The sequence below is a fragment of the Schistocerca serialis genome, chromosome 4 (assembly GCF_023864345.2).
Source record: "Schistocerca serialis cubense isolate TAMUIC-IGC-003099 chromosome 4, iqSchSeri2.2, whole genome shotgun sequence".
Classification (NCBI taxonomy): Eukaryota; Metazoa; Arthropoda; class Insecta; order Orthoptera; family Acrididae; genus Schistocerca; species Schistocerca serialis.
Genome location: NC_064641.1, coordinates 287,928,406 through 287,950,637, shown reverse-complemented (window position 1 = coordinate 287,950,637; position 22,232 = coordinate 287,928,406). Strand labels below are relative to the sequence as shown.

General features: G+C 41.2%; 2 protein-coding genes across 4 annotated transcripts in view; one reads left to right on the top strand and one right to left on the bottom strand.

The window, feature by feature from the left end:
- The window catches only part of LOC126473891 (general transcription factor IIH subunit 2), a 104,123-nt gene extending 83,435 nt beyond the window's left edge, over positions 1–20,688 (bottom strand). The window contains exon 1 of the mRNA XM_050101230.1: positions 20,164–20,688. Coding sequence (XP_049957187.1) covers positions 20,164–20,225 — 62 coding nt within the window. The 5' untranslated portion in view covers positions 20,226–20,688. The remainder of the gene's footprint in view (positions 1–20,163) is intronic.
- Positions 20,689–21,369: 681 nt separating this feature from the next.
- The window catches only part of LOC126473889 (uncharacterized), a 115,244-nt gene continuing 114,381 nt past the window's right edge, over positions 21,370–22,232 (top strand). The window contains exons 1-2 of one of the 3 annotated variants that reach the window (XM_050101228.1): positions 21,372–21,535; positions 21,977–22,081. In XM_050101228.1, the coding sequence (XP_049957185.1) occupies positions 22,024–22,081 (58 nt within the window). In that variant the 5' untranslated portion in view covers positions 21,372–21,535; positions 21,977–22,023. Of the gene's footprint in view, positions 22,082–22,232 lie in introns of all 3 variants that reach the window. The other 2 variants (XM_050101229.1, XM_050101227.1) reach the window with 2 other exon arrangements.

The following is a 22,232-nucleotide window of genomic DNA, read 5'->3' as shown; positions in this document are numbered from 1 at the left end:
GCACAAGGAAAAGATAGATGACACCTGTAGGAAAATTGGACAGACCTTCAGAAAAAAAGAGAAGCAGCTGTACAGGTATCAAGAGCTGGAATAGCAAGTCAATATTAAGCACAAGGATTGAAAGGTTGAATTCCTATTGGTGGTCATAGTATTCCTAGTTCAATTCTTGGGGCTAATCTCCTGGAAACCTGAAAATTGAAAAGAATATATACCAAGGCTATACAAGCAAATTGAACATGAACTTAATATTGCAGAAAGACACACAGGCAAGTAGATGAAGATGAGGTGGGTAACATGATTCTGTGAGAAATATTTCACAGAACTCTTGAAAGATTTATGTCAAAACACACCCCATGGAGCAGATGATACTGAATTATAGAGATCCTTGGGGGAGCCAGCCATGTTAAAACTATTCCTTCTGGTAGGTAAGGTATGTGAGACAGGCAAAATACCTTCATATGTCCAGAAAATTGCAGTAATTTCAATTCCAAAGCAAGCAGACAGTATAAGTGTAAATATTACGGAATCATCAGTTTAAGAAACAATGCTTGCAAAACCGTGACACATTATATACAGAAGAAGGGAAAAACTGGTGGAATCTGACCTCAGGGTAGATCAGTTTGGATTCTGGAGAAAGGTACGAACATATGAGGCAACATGGACCCAACAATTTCTATTAGAAGATCGACTAAGATAAGGCAAAGACATGTTTATAGCAGCTAAAAATTTAGAGAAAATGTTTGACAGTGTTGACTGGAATACATTCTTTGAAATTCTGAAGGCAGCTGGGATAAAATACATGATGGAAAGATTATTTTTAATTTCTACACAAACCAGATTGCAGTTGTTAAGTGTCAAAGGACATGACAAGGAAGCAGTGGTTGAGAAGGGAGTCACAAGAACGGGACCAACGATGACTGAAGAGTATCATTCAACATGACGGAAGTGCAACAAAACCACTAACTTCTGCGGATTTCAATGCTGGGCCATCAATGAGTGTCAGCAGGCAAATCATTCAACAAAAACATCATCAATATTGGCTTTCGGAGCCAAGGGCCCACTCGTGTACTCTTGATGACTGCACAACACAAAGCTTTACGTCTCGTCTCTGCCTGTCAACACTGACATTGGAAACCTGTTGTCTGATTCGACGAGTCTCGTTTCAAATTGTGTCGAGCGTATGGACGTGTACAGGTGTGGAGGCAGCCTCATAAACCCATGGACCCAGCATGGCAGCAGGGGACTGTTCAAGCTGGTGGAGGCTCTGAAATGGTGTCAGGAGTGTGCAGTAGGAGTGATATCAGACCCCTGATACATCTAGATACAACTTTGACAGGTGACACATACATAATCATCCTGTCTGATCACCTGCATACATTCAAGTCCATTGTGCATTCTGGCAGACTTCGGCAATTCCAGCAGGACAATGCAACACCCTACATGTCCAGAATTGTTACAGAGTGGCTACAGGAACACTCTTCTGATTTTAAACACTTCCACTGGCCACCAAACTCCCCAGACATGAATATCACTGAGCATGTCTGGGATGCCTTGCAACATGCTGTTCAGAAATCTCCACCCCTCGTACTCTTACGGATTTATGGACAACCCTGCAGGATTCATGGTGTCCATTCCCTCCAGCATTACTTCAGACATTAGTCTAGTCCATGTCACGTCATGCTGCGGCACTTCTGCATGCTCGTGGGGACCCTACACGAAATTAGGCAGGTGTACCAGTTTTTTTGGTGTTTTGAATCTATACATAATGAAAGCAGTAAAGGAAACCAAGGAGAACTTTGGAGAGAGAATTAAAGTTCAAGGAGAAGAAATAAAAACTCTGATATTTGCTGATGACATTGTAAGTCTCATAGAAACAACGAAGGACTTGGAAGAACAGTTGAACTGAATAGATAGCATCTTGAAAAGAGATTGTAAGATGAGCACCAACAAAAGTAATGTAAGGTTAATGGAATGCAGCCAAGTTAAATACGGTGGTGTTGAAGGAATTAGATAAGGAAATGGGACCCTAATAGTACTATGATGCCCTTTGCTATTTGGGCAGCAAAATGACTGATGATGGCTGAAGCAAAGAGAGTGTAAAATTAATGCTGGATGTAACAAGGAAATCACTCCTGGAAAGGAAACAAACAATGGATACTCCACATAGGAATGTCAACAACGTAGGAAAAGATAGATTGCTACTAACCGTAAAGAAGACATGGTACGTTGCAGACAGGCACAATTAAAAATCACTTAAACCACTCCGGACTGGAACAACTGAATCACATCCTTTGTCAAGACTTTGATTACCTGTCATTGTGCCCTGAAATGAGGGACATACTACCTGAGACCCTTCCCACCACTCCTAAAGTGGGGTTCTGTCGTCCACCCAACCTCCACAACATTCTAGTCCATCCCTATGCCACTCCCAATCCCAACCCTTTGCCACAAGGATCATAGTCCCATGCAAGACCCATGTGCGAGACCTGCCCAATCCAGCCACCCAGCACTTCTTATTCCAGTCCTGTCACAGGTTTATCCTAGCCCATCAGGGGTCGGGCACCTGCGAAGGCAGCCATGCCATTTACCAGCTCTGCTGCAACCTCTGCACAGCTTTTTACAACGGCATAACTACCAAGCAGCTGTCCACCAGGACGATCGGCCACTGCCAAACTGTGGCCAGGAGCACGGTAGTAGACCACCCTGTGGCACAACATGCAGCTGAACATAATGCTTCACTACCCGAGCCATCTGGATCCACCCCTCCACCACCAGCTTTTCTGAACTGTGCAGATGGGAGTTATCCTTACAACACATTCTCAGCTCCTGTAATTATTCTGGCCTCAACCTACAGTAACATATTGTCCCAACACCCTCCACTCAACAGTTTCCATCCCCTCTGTTCCACCATCTTCTCCATATTCTCGTCTCCCAGCCTCTTCGTTTGCCAACCTCTGCCAATACATACACTTATTTTTATTGCTTTTCTCGTTTTTCCCCACCTCCCTTGCCCGCAACCTCCTGATGCAGTGCCTATTGGCATTCTGGTCCCTGCACACTCCACCTGACAGCGTTCATCTCTCTCCCAACCCGTATACTATTATCCCTCCCCATTCCTCGCCCCCTCCAGACTGCTGCTGCTCTTTTGCTGACGAAGGCTATGGCCAAAAGCTTTGTATAAGTGTCTTTTAATTGTGCCTGTCTGTAACTTAATGTGTCTTCTTTACAGTAAGTAGCAACTTATCTTTTCTTACACTGTTGACATAGAAGCTTTTGTAATGTGGTGCTACATAAGAAGGCTGAAGCTAACTTACAAAACAATTACTGATTTCACCCTATAATGAAAGATACTAACTAGGAATAGTCAAAATAAATTGGTTGGTTGGTTAAAAGAGGAGGGGGGGGGGGGGGGGGAGGAGGACTAAACTGCTGGGTCATCAGTCCCTTGTTCCCAGTAAAATAATACACAACAGAAAGAAGAAAAGAAAGGAGACATACAGTACAATAACAAGAGAAAGGAAGAACCAGAAGAACGACAGAAGGACAACCAACACTACTACGGACAAAACAGGAAAAGAAAACCACAGAGAGAAGCAAGAAACAGGTAGAAGGGGTAAAAACAAGAGAGTAGATGACTGTGGCTAGCCGACCACGAGAATAAAAAAGAAAAGCCAGCCACTCTGCAACACATTACAAATCCACCCTAAAAGCATCAGAGTGCAGAACACAAAGGGACAAAGGACATGTGCTAAAACTTATATAGAATGATAAAACCCACCATCACGTATAAAACGTAAAACTAAATTAGCCAATGAGGCGTTTCAGCTAAAATTAATAGCAACAAGTCCGGTAACTGAAGAATGCGTCGCAGGGCATTCAAAGAAGGGCAGCTCACCAAGATATGGGACACTATCAACCGGGCACCACACCGACACTGAGGTGGGTCGTCATAGCGCAGAAGGTAGCCATGTGTCACCCAAGCGTGGCCAATATGGAGCCGGCAGAGAACCACAGAGTCCCTACAAGAGGCCTGCATGGAGGACTGCCGCACATTCGTAGTCTCCTTAATGACATGCAGTTTGTTGTGCATGCTGAGGTTATGCTATTTCATCTCCCAGAGCCGCAAAAACTTGCGGCATAGTACTGAACGCAAGTCAGTTGCAGAGAAGCCTATCTCCATAAGCATGTTCTGCTTAGGCTGTTTGGCCAGCCTGTCGGCAAGTTTGTTGCTTGGGATTCCGATGTGACCTGGGCCCCAAACACCACGAACGACTGGAACGTTCCAGGGCATAGATGGACTCCTGGATGGTCGCTACCAAAGGATGATAAAAGTAGCACTGGTTGACAGTTTGTAGGCTGTTCGAGGAGTCAGTACACAGAAGAATCGACTTCCAAGGGCATGAACGGATGTGCTAAGAGCACGAGATATAGCCACCAGCTCCGCTGTGAAAATACTGCAGCCATCGGGCAAGGAATGCTGTTCAATATTTCCTCCATGGATATATGCGAAGCCAACATGAGCATCAGCCACCGAGCCGTCAGTGTAAGCCACTTCGTGGCCTCGGTAAATGCCAAGAATCGAGAAGAATTGGCAGCGGAGAGACGCAGGGTTAACAGAGTCCTTAGGGCCATGTGGAAGGTCCTGGTGAAGCTGCAGTCTAGGTGTACACCATGGAGGTGTCCATGAATGGACCTCAAGTATAGATGGTAAAGGCAAGGACTCCAATTCGGAAAGAAGGGATCGGACACGAACTGCAACTGGAAGTCCTGTCATGGGCGGCCGATGCAGGAGCTGAACCACTGTGGGTAGGAAATGGAGATGGTGATTCGGATACATAGGAGAACTATGAACATGTACAACATAACTGGCCAACAGTTGTGCACGTCTAACCTGCAATGGAGGGATTCCTGCCTCCACAAGGACGCTGGTCACTGGATTCGTCCTAAAAGCTCCTGTCGCTAGGCGAATGCCACAGTGGTGCACTGGGTTGAGTAAACGCAGCACTGAGGGTGCCGCCGAACCATAAACCAGACTGCCATTGTCAAGGCAGGATTGAACAACGGCTCTGTAGAGCTACAGCAGCGTGGAGTGATTGCACCCCAGTTGGTGTTGCTCAGGCAGCAGAGGGCATTGAGGTGTTGCCAGCACTTCCACTTAAGCTCACAAAGGTGAGGAAATCAAGTCAATTGGGTGTTGAAAACCAGTCCTAAGAATCAATATGTCTCCACTATAGTGAGTGGATCATCATTAAGGTAAAGTTCTGGTTCTGGACGAATGGTATGACGCCGACAGAAATGCATAACACACGACGTTGTTGCCGAAAGCTGGAAACCGTGGGCTACAGTCCATGACTGCGCCTTGTGGATGGTTCCCTGTAGGTGCCACTCAGCAACACCAGTACTGGTGGCACAGTACGAAATACAGAAGTCGTCTGCATATAGAGAAGGTGACATGGACGGCCCCACATCAGCTGCTAGACAATTAAAGGCCACTAAAAATATAGAGACACTCAATACAGAGCCCTGCAAGACACCATTCTCCTGCATATGGGGGGAACTATGGGAGACACCAACTTGGACACGGAAAGTATGAAGCGACAGGAAATTTTGGATAAAAATTGGGAGCGGGCCTCAGAAGCCCCACTCGTATAATGTGGCAAGGATATGACATCGCCAGGTGGTGTCATGCGCTTTTCGTAAATAAAAAAAGACAGCAACCAGGCGTTGGCATCTGGAAAAGGCTGTCTGGATGGCAGACTCGAGGGACACAAGATTATCAGTGGTAGAGCGACCCTGGCGGAAGTCGCCCTGACGTGGAGCCAGTAGGCTACGTGACTCCAGGACCCAACCCAACTGCCGACACACTACACATTCCAGCAGCTTACAAAGAATGTTGGTGAGGCTGATGTGCCGATAGCTATCCACATCAAGTGGGTTTTGACTGGGTTTGAGCACTGCAATGATAGTGTTCTCCCGCCATTGCGATAGAAAGACGCCCGCACCAGATCTGGTTGAAGATGACGAGGAGGTGTCACTTGAGTCAGATGAGAGATGTTTAATCATCTGACTGTGGATCCAATCTGGCCCAGGAGTAGTGTTGGGACAATGTGCAAGGGCACTGAGGAGCTCCCACTCTGTAAATGGGGCATTATACGGTTCACTGTGGCGTGTAGTAAACGACAGGACTTTCCCTTCCAGTCACTGTTTCAGAGTGCGAAAGGTTGAAGGGTAATTCTCCGACGCAGAGGCTCGAGCACAGTGCTCAGCAAAGTGCTCGGCAATCGCGTTTGAGTTGGCAGATAACACGCCATTTATGTTAACACCGGGAATACCTGTCGCAGTCTGGTATCCAAAAACACCTTTGATCTTTGCCCAGACAAGGGAAGGTGATGTATGGCACCCAATGGTCAAGACGTATCTCTCCCATCACTCCTGCTTTCGTTGTTTGATAAGTTGCTGAATGGGGGCACGGAGCCATTTAAAGAAAGGGTGCTGCTGTAAAGGTTGCCAATGGTCCTTAATTGCTTCAGTGACTTCCGGCGACCACCAAGGGACTGCCTTTCGCCAGGGGCACCCTAAAGAGAGAGGGATTGTGTTTTCTGCCACACAAACTATTGTTGTAGTCACTTGCTCAACCATTACACTGATGTTACAGTGTGGGGGAGATTCAACGGTGACAGCAGAGTGAAAGTTTCCCAGTCCACCTTGTTTAAGGCCCATCTGGGAAAGCGTCTGTGGGGCTGACGCCAGGGCAGTGAGAGGAAGATGGGAAAGTGGTCAAGACCACACAGGTCGTAGTATGCTCTCCAGTGGATAGATAGGAGGAGTCCTGGGCTTAAAAATGATAAATCAATGGCCGAGTAGCTTCCATGGGCCACACTGAAATGTGTAGCAGCCACTGTATTTAAGAGGAAGAAGTCGAAATGAGGCAGTGAAGTTTCGACATCTATGCCTCGGCCAGTAAGCACCGTGCCACCCCACATGTGGTTATCGGCGTTAAAATCTCCCAAAAGTAGGAAAGGTTTAGGGAGTTGATCAATCAGTGCAGCTAATACATTCAGGGGTACTGCACCATCTGGAGGAAGATATACATTGCTGACAGTTATTTCCTGTGTCGTCCTTATTCTGACAGCCACAGCTTCAAGAGGGGTTTAAAGGGGCACAGTTTCACTACAGACTGAGTTTAGGACATAAACACAAACTCCACCTGATACTCGATTTCGGTCACTATGGTTCCTGCAGTATCCCTTACAGCTGCGGAAGGCAGGAGTCTGCATTGCAGGGAACCAGGCTTCCTGGAGGACAATGCAGAAGGCAGGAGTAAAGTTTAACAATTGCCATAGCTCAGTCAGGTGGTGGAAAAAATCACCGCAATTCCACTGGAGGATGACGTCATCGTGAGATTGGGAAGGCATGGAACATTCAATGAGGCAGTTTATGCCTCAGGATCACCTGCTGCCACCAACTTTTTGCCTGATCTGTCTACATCCATTGTGTCTCAGGGTCCGGCAAGATCTAGGTCCTCATCAGACACCAGAATCTCCACCTCATCCACAGACGCAGAGCTTGTAGGTAGCAGTGGTGTGGGTCCCACCGCAATTCCCTTGGTCTTGGGGACCTTCTTTTTGGATTTCTCTCGCTGCTCTTTGGGTTTTCCTGGCTAGGAGGACTTCACTGATTCAGTCTCCGGGACTGAGGATGAGCATTAAGCCCAACGATCAGCTGCTTTTAGGCCCTTCAGCCTCTGCTGGGTGTCATCTTTCCCACTAGCAAAATCCTGGGAAGGGAGTGACCCAAAGGACCTCTTCCTAGCGAGAGGAGCCAAAGAAGACTTCTCTGGCTCAGAAGTGGGAACTTATATCCCAGATGGTAGAGGGGGTGTTGCTGCTCCTGAAGTAGGTAGTGCGGGAGCAATAGGGAGGGAAGTGCCCCCCCCCCCCACCAAGGGGGCAGGTGTAGTCTTCTGGTTCTGAGAGGTGACAGGAATGCGAGGAACTGATGGGGCGACAAGTGTTCTCGTAGCAGCGGTGTAAGAGGAGGTCATAGCCACAGGGTGTAAGCACTCAAATTTCCTCTTAGCCTCAGAGTAGGTCAGTTGGTCCAGCGTCTTATATTCCATGATTTTCCTCTTTTTCTGTAAAATCCTGCGGTCTGACAAGCAAGGTGAATGATGCTCTCCACAGCTGACACAGATAGGAGGCGGGGCACATGGAGTATTGGGATGTTATGGGCGTACGCAATCTCGACATGTGATGCTGGAAGTACAGCAGTTGGCCGAACTTCCAGCACTTAAGGCACAGCATCGGGGGAGGGATATATGGCTTGATGTCACAGCGGTAGACCATCACCTTGACCTTCTTGGACAATGCGTCTTCCTGGAAGGCCAAGATGAAGCCACTGGTGGCAACCTGATTATCCCTCGGACCCTGGTGGATGCACCGGACGAAATGAACACCTCGACACTCTAAATTGGCGCGCAGCTCATCATCAGGCTGCAAAAGAAGGTCCCTGTGGAATATAATACCCGGGACCATATTTAAGCTCTTATGGGATGTGATGGTAACAGAAACATCCCCCAACTTGTCACAAGTGAGTAATGCCCATGACTGGGTAGAGGATGATGTTTTTATCAAGACTGACGCAGAGCGCATTTTGGACAAGCCCTCCACCTCCCCAAACTTGTCCTCCAAATGGTCCACAAAAAACATTTCAGCTTGCCCTTCTTTGCTTAAGACTAGTTTTCCATCTGAGCTCTTGATATCCATACAGCTGGTTCTCGTTTCTCCAAAGGCCTCCTTAATTTTCCTGTAAGCGGTATCTATCTTTCCCCCAGAGATATATGCTTCTAAATCCTTACAAAGGTACTGTTACTGAATTTAACAAGGTTCTGTGGGAATACCTCAATCTCACTGTAACTGGGGGAAATACATGAGTGTTGTATCAGACACTGTTGAGAGTCATTCCATGTTAAGTAGACCTGGTGTCCCTTCTCAACCATTTCCAAAGCTAATGAAATTTTCTGGGAAGGTTCCATGATGTCTTGGATGGATACAAACAAAGTTTCAGTCCAGTGTCTCTTTGATCCCGTTTCTACAGCCTCTTGTAGATAGGAATCCCGAGTTTGCAAAACCAATATGCATGCCAAAGTGTCAACTTTGGACACTTTTATGGTAAGTACTCTCAAGTTAGAAGCCCCCGATTTTGTCTACTTAAAAAAACTTTTGAATATATTACTGATTAGATTTTTAAATACCTATGGTGACAGCTGTCCTTCATAAATGGTAGACAATTCATTGTGCACCTTGGACAGGTCATCTTCAACCATCTATAAATCATGACTCTGCAGATGGATTCAGCCAAGAATAGGTAATATAACACACAACCATATTGTCTTCTTGTGCTTTTTGTACAACAGCTCTGTCTGTCAAAATATATGCACCCGCAAATTTGATTAAAATGTTTTGGGTGCCAAGTTTTCGGTAGTTTTGGAGCCCATATCTCAACTGTATTTTCTTTATCTTTGTTATCGTTCTGTATCCAGATAGATAATTATTTAAGCTTCACAACCTACATAATTTGATTTCTGATGCATGCCTTCTTATGGCTGAAGAACATCGCTCAAATTTATTATTTTTCATACATAATGTATATGCTTGAATTTGACAATGAGTAAATAGAAAGTAAAAACAGTAAAAACTGCTCGAATGTGAATAAAAATACAAGTGTAGTTGTGTGCAAATCAAATTCCAAGCAATAAGTAGCAACAAAATAAATGAAAATTCGTGCCAACTTATGATGGAATTACTCCCAAAGTTTTCATAAATCCAACCATGAAGAAATTTCATAAAAATAGGAATTATAGAAAACATTGTTGAATATGTTGTCAAGACATTCTTAGTACACTATTTTAATATTGCTGTGTCTGGAAAGAGCATCCTTAAAACTTCAGAAGCTATATAGTTAAATTTCAGACCCATGCCTACTTATGGAATAAATTACCCCCAAGATTTTGTAAATACATATTACTATTATTACTGAAAACATTAACAAAATGGTATACATCCGTTGTTGAATGAGTATATAAAATTTCAGGTGATTAATTTCTCTCTGGTGTTGATCTTGTGATTAGCTCGCTCTTAGAAATTTATGTGACTGAATTAATTTGTGTTTTGAGTCTACATCTGCATCTACTGTATTAACCAAGAAGTGTTCTTTTTTTTTTTATCAAGATGGCACTGACTGTCACAAGCCTACACCATTTTCTAAAAGTCTACTTAAGTCAGTGAAATAAATATCATTGCTGAACAAAGAGGTTTTAAAACATAGAAGTGGACTCAACTTTACAGAAGATGCCCAAATCTGCTCACATCATAATGTCCTGCTGATGACAAAATTTCAATTTCTGCAAAATACTTGCTGCAATACATGTAGGAAAAATAAACAAGAATGATTTATATCTAAATGAAAAGCTGAAACTGTTGACTAACGAACTTTTCACGTCTGGCCAGAAGCATTGTATCAGATGTCCACAAGAATTTGTTCATAGGCAAGTACAGCCTTAGGACAAGCAAGAGTTAAGTGGCTGCTGACTGTATGGGCACAGGTGACACTTGCTACATAATCAGTCTCATGGAGATTGACCTTTAAAGCTTTAATGAATTAGCAAAATAGGTCGCATAATGCAGAGAGTTTAGAAAGCACAAGATTGCTAATTTCCACAGATGTTGTGGAAATACAAATGGTGAAGCAATGCCAGAAAGCCAAGTGTATGGACATTTTAATTAATGAACTAAAAATTAAAGTCATCATTCAAATCACTCCACCCAAGTTCAAATTTTGAGCCTGGTTCCAAGCAGCTAGAGTACACAACAAAGAGCAAAATAATTCAGCATTTCTGTGAGAATGGTGAAGTAGGCAAGGAAACTGAAGATGGCAACTGGCATTTTGGCAGTACCTGCAAGATGGGAGAGAAAACAACTCTATGATATAATCATAAATAATGTTCTCAGTTCTTCGAAGGTGATGAATTTATTTGGCTGTGCCTAGGTAACTATGGTTACATAGCAGTAAGAGTGGATGGTGAAAAAATTCATAAGCAGAAACACCTCCAACTCAGTAACTTGAAAGAAACGTCCAGCCTATTGTAAGCAATATGACAATGAATTGAGATTCTCAAAATTTTGTGAACTAATGGCAAAGCGGTTTATTGCAGTTAGTGCTGCTGGTACACGATCAGTTTGTGTATGTGTAATACATCAAAATGACAAACTGATGTTGACGGCAACAACTATCAAGGACGATGACTATACAAGGAACTAATCAAGAAAACTATTTGCTGTTTAGAATAACAAGACTTCATGCTGCAGACAATGTCATGGGAAACCTGAGCTGAAAGCTTACTTGGTAGAGGTTTTCAAAGAATACAACTTAAAAGAAATGATCAGAATACAAACAGTAGGTTTATACTGATGTGGATACACAAGAAACGTATGTAGAAGAGTTTGTAGAGGAGCTGGATCTAAAAATGCATAGTCTGACAAGTCACCATCTCATTATATATATATGAAGATGGCATCTGTTCTTTCGCACATGTCTGAAAGAACAGATACCATCTTCATATAGTTAAGGCTAACCAGCCATTGACCTCCTTCTTCTGCGGATGCACATGAAATGCCCGAACTCTTACAGGACTCGGTAAGATTGTCTGCTGCAAGTAATGAGTGTAATGGGCAGGGGCACTGCGAATGAAGTGTGTGGACATTAAGTTGGGAATGTAGGTCTCACGGGGAGCGTGCAGTCCCAGCAGTCGCACTATGCTCTGTGCCCTTGGTCGCTCAGATGGATAGAGCGCCTGCCATCTAAGCAGGAGATCCCGGGTTCGAGTCCCAGTCGGGGCACACATTTTTCAACTGTCCCCATTGATGTATATCAACACTTGTCGACAACATAGGGCCTTTATTTAGTTATCATTTCACCATCTCATAACGTTGTTCCATGTCAAGTGGCCGAAGGGCCCCCACTTGACCCTCTCCAATACCAATGAAATTTTTACAGATGTAAAATTACATGATGCACTGCCAAATTACAGCTCTGTAAGTAGTATAGTTGGGCCGCTAGCCATCTTTTGGCAAAGGCTAGTTTTTTGACATCATGACTTTAAGGAATAAATCATCAACTTTGTTTTACTATTGCTCAGGACCTATCATGCCGAAACTTTGTGATTTTGTTCAATTTTTCAGGTATAACAGTTCAATTGTAGAACTAAAGGTCAAATTATAGTAAATTCATCATAAAGTGCTATCAAAGTGGTTCATAATTCTTGTGGTAACAAACTTTGACTATACTTTATTGGGCTTGTATCTACTGAAAAAATAACTTTCTGGGAGGTGATTCTCAACTCCTCAGCAGCCTGTCAGCATGTCAAAACGCTCTTCCAAGTGTCACCTAGATTGCTCAAATAATAAATGAGTTACGCAAGTTCAAAGTCTACTAAAAAATTTAATTAGTCAATTTTGGGTCATTTTCAAGAGGTCATATCTCAAAAGGGATCACTCAAATCTGATTTTTATTGGCACCATTGGAAAGAGGTCACTTACTTTGATCAGAAGAGGTTGTTTTTATTTTTGAGACAGACACGTTTAGTGGTAACAATGGAGTTTAGAAACCGGCTACAACAATGATACTGAAGCACACTGTTGTGTAGTGAAGAATGTTCAGATTCAATGTGAGCTTTTTTTTTTAATGACATGAAGTCTGTTGTCATTACTACATAAACATATATTTCTGTAAGTACAAATTATTTCAAGGTGTTTGACTTTTTAGAAATGTTTATCTGGTCACTTAAATTTTTTTCTGTTCTGTTCCAAAATTCTCTACAAAAGTTTTAATATATATGACTGTTTAATTTTTTCCAGTTGGAAATATATAGAACTTCTACATTATCAATTATTGAAACCAACAGCAACTGGTAGCAGAAACTGAATTGTAGTTTAATGAATATGAAAGACTTGTCAGTGCCACGTAGCATTGGCCTTGCAGATAATTCTGCATGTCATCTGAAAACACATAAACATCAACAAGGCTTCAAATGTATCAAATATTTTCAATAGAAAAACAAGAATTACTAAACCAAAGAAGTGAAGTATGTCTTACTGAAAATGCACAAATATGCTTTCATCACAAAGCAATACTTTTGGTCGAGTATGAATTTCTACAGAGATCCTGTTGGAAGCCTTTTGAGGCAAAGAACCATTCTATAAAAAAGGCTTTATAGACTGTTAATGCAGAAACAATTTCTTCTTGTAGTGAGTGTAGCAATTCCTGCACAATGGATGTGATGCTAATACCGTTACTTGAGGACCAAGATATTTTTGCAGTACCTCTGACAGATTTTCAACAACTGTTAAGTGTTTTTCACTTTCTTAAACACCACCTGCTTGTGTCTTTTTTCATAGTGCATACGCCTCACTCTTTCACTACTGTATTTACTCACTGGCACTGTATCTAACAAAAAGTTCAAACCAAACACAAAACTCAATGCAGAATCATTTATGTTCAAATTCTCACTCATTCGTTATGAACAGAAGAGCACTGGAAACGATGTTGCCAAGATGCATATTTTACAATAGAAATTCAATTATGCGATAGGCTATATGGAAAACAATGAAAATTTTTTAACATTTTACACACAAAAATACTGCCCACTGTGTTTCCACTGACTACTAGCATATTAACCAAACAATATTTTGTGTAATTCTTAAAAGTTTTTGGTAGGGGATTTTCGAGTAAATAATTTGTAAAAACTTGTAAAAATGCAATTTTTTACATTTTTAGCAGTAAATTTTAAATAATACAGAAGCAGCAGCAGAAAAGATACTGTTTATAATTACATCAGTAGGATCTGGTAATACAATAGAAAAGATAGCGTTCTGTGACTTTCCAAATCATAAAACATTAATAATAATATATAAAAAAAATAAAAAATTGGTGTGTAGTTCATTCCACTGGTAATATGGCTATTTTGGAAGTGCCTCGATTTTTTACTGGGTTTTTTCCTACTAAGATGATTTTTATGAAGCCGTTATGCCAAGTTAGGCACCTAATCAATTAATTTTTTGTTTCTGCATCATGTTAATCAGTGCTCTTTTCTCTTTAATTTCTTTTAGTATTTGGTCATTACATTTTATTTCAGCTCATGACATTTTTATGGTTCTTCTCCAATCCCTATCTCCAACGCTTTTAATTTTTTTGTTTCTTGTTTTTCCAGCATCCAATCTTCACAATCATAGCCTAAAATGCTCCAAATAAATAAACTTCATTTCTTTCTGGTTTCTATACCAAGATGGTTGTTTGTTAATACATGCTCTTATTTCTGAGGGCTTGTTAAGTCTTGCAATTTTTTTAATATTCATTATTCTTCTGTTGTCATTTGTTATTGTATTTCCCAAGTAGCTAAATTAATACACTTGCATTCACATGCTTACCACACAGGCAACTGTAGAGTCTAGTTACAGGGTCAAATATTCAATAAGTTGTGTGCTGTGGTACAGCCAACAGCCAAATGTAGTTCTTTCTAGAGTGCCACATCCTTGGTGTGTATTGCTTGTATTGTTGTTATCTGCAGAGCCTTGTCAAGTGTGACTGGCTGCACACATTGACACGCACTGGTAACATCACCTGGCCCCCTTCCATCACTCTGGACTCACATTCGGGAGGACAACGGTTCAATCCCGCGTCCGGCATCCTGATTTAGGTTTTCCATGATTTCCCTAAATCGTTCCAGGCAAATGCCGGGATAGTTCCTTTCAAAGGGCACGGCCAACTTCCTTCCTCGTCCTCCCTAATCCGATGAGACCGATGACCTTGCTGTCCGATCTCCTTCCTCAAATGACCCAACCCAACCCTTCCATCACTGTCATCACAGAATTATTATATTCCTGTTAAAAATTTGACGAGCATTCACTCGTTACTAATTTGCAACTGAAATTAACTTGAAAATAATATCAGGAACAAGAAAGAGGAAGTAGATGAAAATCACACAGATGTGATTAACCAGTGTGAAGAATTTGACAAAGTACTGGAAGGCCTATATGACTATATCAAAACAAAGCATCTAGAAAGACAATATTACTTCAGCATTAGCATTACTGAGATCTTTGGGAGAACCACCCATCATCACATTATTCCACTTGGTATGTAACCTACATGAGACAGGTGAAACACCCTCACATTTCAGGAGGGCGGGGGCTGACAAATGTATATATTACAAAACTATCGGTTCAATAACTCGGTTGCAAAACACTAACACAATTTATTTGCAAAAGAATGTAGAGACAAGGCCTAGTAGAAGATGTGTAAAAAAATAACACTACAAAAAACAAAAGAGAAATTTAGTAAAGGAAAAAATAAGTAAATAAAAACTGTAAGGTTTGCCACCAATACTGTATTTCTGTCACACACAGTAAAGGGTGTGGAAGATCAGTTGAATGTATTGGATAGCATCTTGAAATGAGTACACAAAGCTGTGCTTACACTGCATTTGGAACATGTTTTGCAACAAACCTTGAAACATTTTTTTTGTAGTTGTTGCTGGACTATCAAAGTTTACAACATGCTGCAAACACAAAAACCACAATCTGTGGCTGTGTAAATAAACAGGTAAAAGGAAACATTATTTTGTATGACACTACTCTTTCAGGTTTTGTCACACATTGTGTAGTAGAGAGTAGACATTGTTTTGCCTAACAATGAAGGGGACAAGACAATAAGATGTCTGAACTTATCACTTTTTGTAAGTAGAGAAGTGCCTCTAGAACATGTGAAGTGTTAACTATAAAAATTTCACATTAAAGATGACTCTAATCAGAAAATCATTGTTCTGCTAACATCAGCAGCAATTATGTAGAAAATAAACTGAGGTCACTGTTGACACAGTATAAGCAAATTGTATCAGGTTCTCTTTGACGCAATACTGGATTTATCATTAGTAAGTGAGAATATGCACTGGGACTGAGAACTGTAGATTCTACTGTCACCTTCATTGGTACCGATGTCATATGGGACGAACAACACAGTCAGTTAAGGAATCACAAACAGGGATGAGGATGACACTGCAAAAGTTTCACATGATTATGACAAGAGGCATAAGGTGAATTTCAGTCTGAAAATCCACAATGAAACAAATACAATTTAAAATTTATTAACTCTGTCCACTGCAAATCCTTGTATCCTCAGTTATGCCACACAATGTATGCTGACATCATGACAATACTAATTTCTTTGTAAGGTCTACTGGCTGCTACAGTGTGAATTTTTCAACAAATGTTAGAGAAGTAGTAAATAATATGTGTTGCTCTACTGAAGATGAACAGCATGATAGGGCAGTGGAATAAATGAGCAAATAATGTCACCAACTATGAAAAGGATAAATTGCTAGCCTACACATCGTAAAGATGCCAAGTTGAGCTGCAGACAGGCACAATGAAAAGGCTGTTACACACTCAACTTTCGCTCAAGCCCTTCTTCAGACAAGAAAGGAAGACTTGCACATATTCACATGCGTTTTGCTGTGTAACTGTCTTTTCATTGACCCTGCCTGCAGTTCAACATATCATCTTTAGGTGAGCAGCAATCTATCCTTTTCATAACTGTTAATATTTCAACCAGTACTTTCCATAGTCAGAGCAAATAATGAGTTAAAAAGTAAGACCTGAAGACTATAATGCTGACAAAACATCAGTTGAAAGCAAGTTGGTGGGCATCGTAAGCAGTGAAAACACAGAGTTCCATTGGAAACTTTGAGATTCAGAAACAGTTATCTTTATTTAAAGTCAGTCATTTTGTATTGAGAGAGAGAGAGAGAAAACAGGCTAAACATTTTGAGACACAAAAGGAGAAATTTAGGGATGGAAAGTCATTCTACACATAGATTTTGCAGAGATATAACAAGATGAAATCTAGTCCGCAGACTGAAGCCACAGGCAAATAAGCATTTTCCACAGTTGTCTGTGGCATAATCAAAACTGGAAACTTTTGTATGGTGCCTGTCTTTCACCACTGCTAAGCTAAGAAACATACAACAGCCTACTTTTAAATATGCCTATCTGCTGTTCAACGCCTCCTCTATGTGATGAGCAGAAATCGATCCACAATCAAGCACTGAAAAATTCAGAGTGGTATAACAACAACCAGGTCAACGGAAACATCCAATTACACTCACCCGCTTTGACCTGTGACATAATGGTGTTGTGGTGTGTGACGTCAGTAAGGCACAGAGTTTTTGAGCTGCTTGTGTTTGCAGATGACATGTTGTTGCATTTGATGGTGCCCCCACACAGTGTATGTGCTGAGTGTAACACTTTGTATTCGGTTCATTTGAGGTTTGGTTGTGACAGTTGTAACATAGCTGATGGTTGTTGGTTGGTTTGGTGTTGGTTTACGGGTGGTAGTTGTGGATAGTGTTTTTTAAGTGTGTGTGTGTGTGTGTGTGTGTGTGTGTGTGGTGGCCATTCTAGATCATATTGCCGGATGCTGCTGTTGGTAAGTAATTTTTGTTTTATATTTATTCTACAGCAATTATGATTTTTTGTGCATTAGAGTGGGTTGAGAGTGTTTCAACCGATGTGATGTCCGATATGTGGGTTGTTGAGGGGTTAGGGTTTTGGTTCAACTTTTCGTAGTTGGTGTTGGCTTTTGGTATTGACAATTGCGGGTGAACTATATAGGCCAAGGGAAAATATTCAATTCCATTTTTTGTAGTTGCAGATGTTGGTTTTTTGGTATCAACAGCTGCAGTTGAGGTATATAGATCAAGGTAAATGTCTAATTCCACAGCTCAGATGAGCTATACAGATCTAAGGAAACGTCCGATTTCTGTGGTTTCTGTTGGTGTAGCGGAATGCTGAAATTTTGATTTTTTTGGTGGCATTGTTCGTTTTGAAATTGCGTGTTTTTTTTTTATTGTTGTATATTTAGCTTGTCCCCACCCTAAACCCCCAATTTCCCACAGTTGTCCCTTTAGTTTAATTTTAGTTTTGGAGTGAGACGTTACTGTGTCATTTATATATGTTTTTTTTGCATTTGTTGGCGTGTGTATGTAGTGACATCATAGTCACCATATATTGGAAAAGCTGAAATTAGCGGTTTCTGCAATGTCAATGATATCATGGGTTAAAGCGGATGGGTGGAATTGGACACATTACAGAATGCCCAACAACCCATAGTGGTATTGTGCCAACCATCCAACCTAAGCAATATCACTGTCTTCATATTCTGTCTCTGCTACCAACCTCCTGCTTAATGGCTCACATCCCTTTAAAGGAGGACATACTTATAGTAGAGCCAGTGAAAGAAAATCCCTGGCAGCTGGCAATGGTTTTGCGAAGCCCTAATGGCTCCAGGCAAAATAATAATCATCTATAGAACTGTGACAACAATGATGCATTGCCATAGAGACGTAACTTACACAAAATCGCATTACATGATTGGGTGCAGCACATACACACAAAGCAGCCATGCCAAATCACTGCAACCGTCACTGATATTCTTTTACCGACACTGATCCCACTAGAGATGCCAATATGTCCTGTATATCCTCCCATTATCATGTACTCCAGTCATGCCGCAGACTTCCTACCTCTCAAGGTTAGGGCCATTTGTGAAAGCACCCATTAGGTGGGCGCTCTCCTTGCAACTGTTCCTTAGTTCCTCTAAACCCCTGGCTTCAACTTGCACTAGTTCCTGTTCTCTACCTGTGTCTATACTCTTCCCTGCACGCACTCCCACTACAACAACTGTTCTGCCACCTTACAGCACCAGCACAGTTATTTCCCTTTCTCTGCCCCCCTCCCCCTTCAGTTTTCCTGATGTTGCACCTAGCAGCCCATCATCTTGTCCTACCACATCTCTGCACATTCCTACAGGCAGCTCTACAGCACCTGCCCCCCCCCCCCCCCCATTCTCTGCTACCTCCCCCCTTCTCCACCCTACATCCTTTGTATATTGCCATTATCCACCTAGGCTGGGACCAGTACTCACTTCAGTTGGGCCTCAGCACCTGGGGAGAATAGTGGCGAAGTGTGGTGAGCATTTGTGAATGTGTGTGTGCTTTTCTAAATGTGGGAAAAGAATGTGTCTGGTAGCTGTGTTTACTTTTAGGGGTGCATGTCTGCTGCTCAGTGACACTCTATACATATTCACACTGTTTTTTTATACAAAATAGCTTCATACGAAGTGTGTCAACAGGTTCCTAAAATAATCACCATTTCTCAGTGACTATACACCCGTAATGAGATATGGTATGATGATTTATATCAGTGCATTTATAAATTACGCCAACACTACCTTTAAAGCATAGTTTAAGTTTGTGAACTGATACTTATGAACCCATTCACTTAATTTAGTTATTCATCCAATGAATTTCATTTATGTCCCTAATAGTATTGTGTTTACGACTCTCAATTGTTTTCGGAATGTGATGATTGGTTACGATCATAGCAGAGTACATGTCATTGCATGGCAATTCTCTGATTAGAATCATGCAGATTACATGTCATTGCGTGGCAATTCTCAGTAAACTTGCTTGTTCAAATAGCTGTCTACAAGAAGTCTGAAGTGTACATCAAAATATTCTTCCTTATAGTATGTTCTCCTGCTGTGAATACTTTGTTTTTGTGTAGAGAACTACGCCAGAGTGTGTGTACTCTGAGCCATAAGCCCAATTAACGATGATATAGGCTACACAGAACAACAATAGTGTGAATATTTCATTGACACTGGCAAGCAGAAACGAAATGCTGCACACTGGCTGTTACGAATATCCAAACTGTCGTCCAAAGTAATGGAACAGTATGGCGAAATCCGTATCAAGTCAATCTCACAACAATTATAGGTATCGTGAAAACAATAACCACTCTGAGCTTCTCCAGCATTCTAAATATCAACAAATGGATAAACTGATATTTAATTTACAAAACCGAAGCTACGGTAGTGAGTCCCAAGTGTGAACTTACTGTTTGTATTTTTAACTTACAATGGCTCTGTATGTAGTTCCTTAGATAACTACAGTACAAGATATGCAATTAAAGTAACAAACGCTAATTGAACAACTTTGGGTATTTTGACTTTTTCTTATGTCGCCGACGGAAGAAAAACAATATACTTTACCAAGTCTTTTCATATCCAGTTTCCCACCGATATTCCTTTCCGGTTTCTTCTTCTTCAGCCATCTCACGATTTACTAGTATTGGCGTTCCAAATCTAACTCCTTTCGGTGGACCAATCACTGAGAAACTGTTGATGCAGCATAGACACAAGCATCACTACACACGAAATAATCTGCACTCGCTGATTCGGTAACAACCGTATGTATTTCTTCCTCTTGGTTACAGCGGAGTTTCACTTTCTCACTAACAATGAATAACCAAGACGACAACGCAATATGTACTGAGCATAGCCACTTTGGCGGAAAAGAACACAAAGCGCATATCGAACCTCAGGGCGGCTCGCTTTGCTTCGAGCAATGTTTGTAAGTTGCAGAAGTGCTATTAATGTCATATCGCAAGTGTCCCTCAGAAGTGACTGAACCGACGCATTTCGGAAATAACTGGTATTGCACTATAAGGCCGTAAGTTTGCAATACAATATTCAAGATTTATATAATTTTGTCTTTCACCTTACTGGTAGTAACTTATGCAGTTACCCCTTAGTATGACTTTCACAACCCAATATTTACATTGTTTTCCTAGTAATAAAGATTTTTAACGGATGTTATTTTATAACTTGAGAGCATAACGTACTAGTGAATTGCACATTGATCATTATTGTGTTGACACGATAGGTGACAGAAGGTATATATTGTGTTAGCATTTCTTCCAATAGGTAGTATGAGTAGCTTATAATTCAATTGGACGTGTGCTTTGTATCACTGTCTCTCAAAAGCTTAATACGTGATATTGTGGCACAAACATTTTAAAAAAATACCTTGGCACGGGGAATTAGAGTTTCAGGAATTTTTTATTTTATGTTCCATAATATTATACAGTAAACCTAACGCATAATTGGAATTTTCATAATGAACTTCACGTTTTGTTACAAATGCTTTACAGCACCGCCTCAACAAATCCCTGAACACGGACTCGGGACTATTTGGCACGATGCAAGATGGTTGGTGTGGCTCTATCTAGCGTCTGGCCACGCGAAGCTCTTGACTCGAACAACAAGAAATTTAACAATCGATATATTAGATCATCGTCTTTCTTTCGTGATTATGTCACCAGGGCTTAATTGTGGTGTTTGATAGAATGACTTTTTACACTAACTACCTTTGACTTCTTATAATATGGCTGCTAAATTAATAATTTGCCCAAAATCGCCGTCTAAATTGCTTCCCGCCAAACGATACGATGGCGCTGCAGTCGGTGCGACGCGATCGCAGTATCAAATGTTCAGGAATACGAAGTGATGTTCAATTAAAAATGGGGATTGTTTGTCGATTTTAAATAATTAACTTGGATTGACCGTTTGTGGCGATATTGTAGTAAGTGATTTTCCATATAAATGATAATTTATATTCAGTTGGATGTGTAATTGTGCTCGAAGAATTTGAGGTCGTTATACTGCGTTTTGCCATCTTGTCTCCCCTGCGTTGCATTGGCAGTGATGTTCCTATCTTCAATAGTGTGTACGAATAAGGTTTGAAATATTTTGAAAAGAACTTTGTGTGTTTCACAGAAGATGAAAACATGGTGACTGTTTTGTTGTTTGTGTTGCTGTTTATCATTATGAGAGAAAAGCTTTTTGTGACTGAAATACATCAGAGCCTTTATATATCTCTCTTCAGGAAATGCTGTGTTTGAAGTGGCAATTTTAAACGTCGGTGGTGTTGTGTACTGTGTAGTAGTTACATATTTGCTACACTCTGACAGTGCTCCATTATTTAAATAACGTCATAAGTAACGAAATTTAATATACATTGCAGAATTGCGTAAGTTTTGAAGATCTATTTAGTGTCTACATATACATGAGATGGAAGTGGACGGAGGAGATCCGGCGGGAGTAAACAAAAACCCGAAACTTATAAGAGGTACGTACCATTTTTTACGATGTTTCAAGAATTTTAATTACTTTAAATTATTTTCCAATGACGACATTGTACTGTCAGTTCCTCGGTACTATTTACAATATTTAAGTCACATTTAATAGTTGTTAAAACAAATTTGTGTATGTATTTGAGA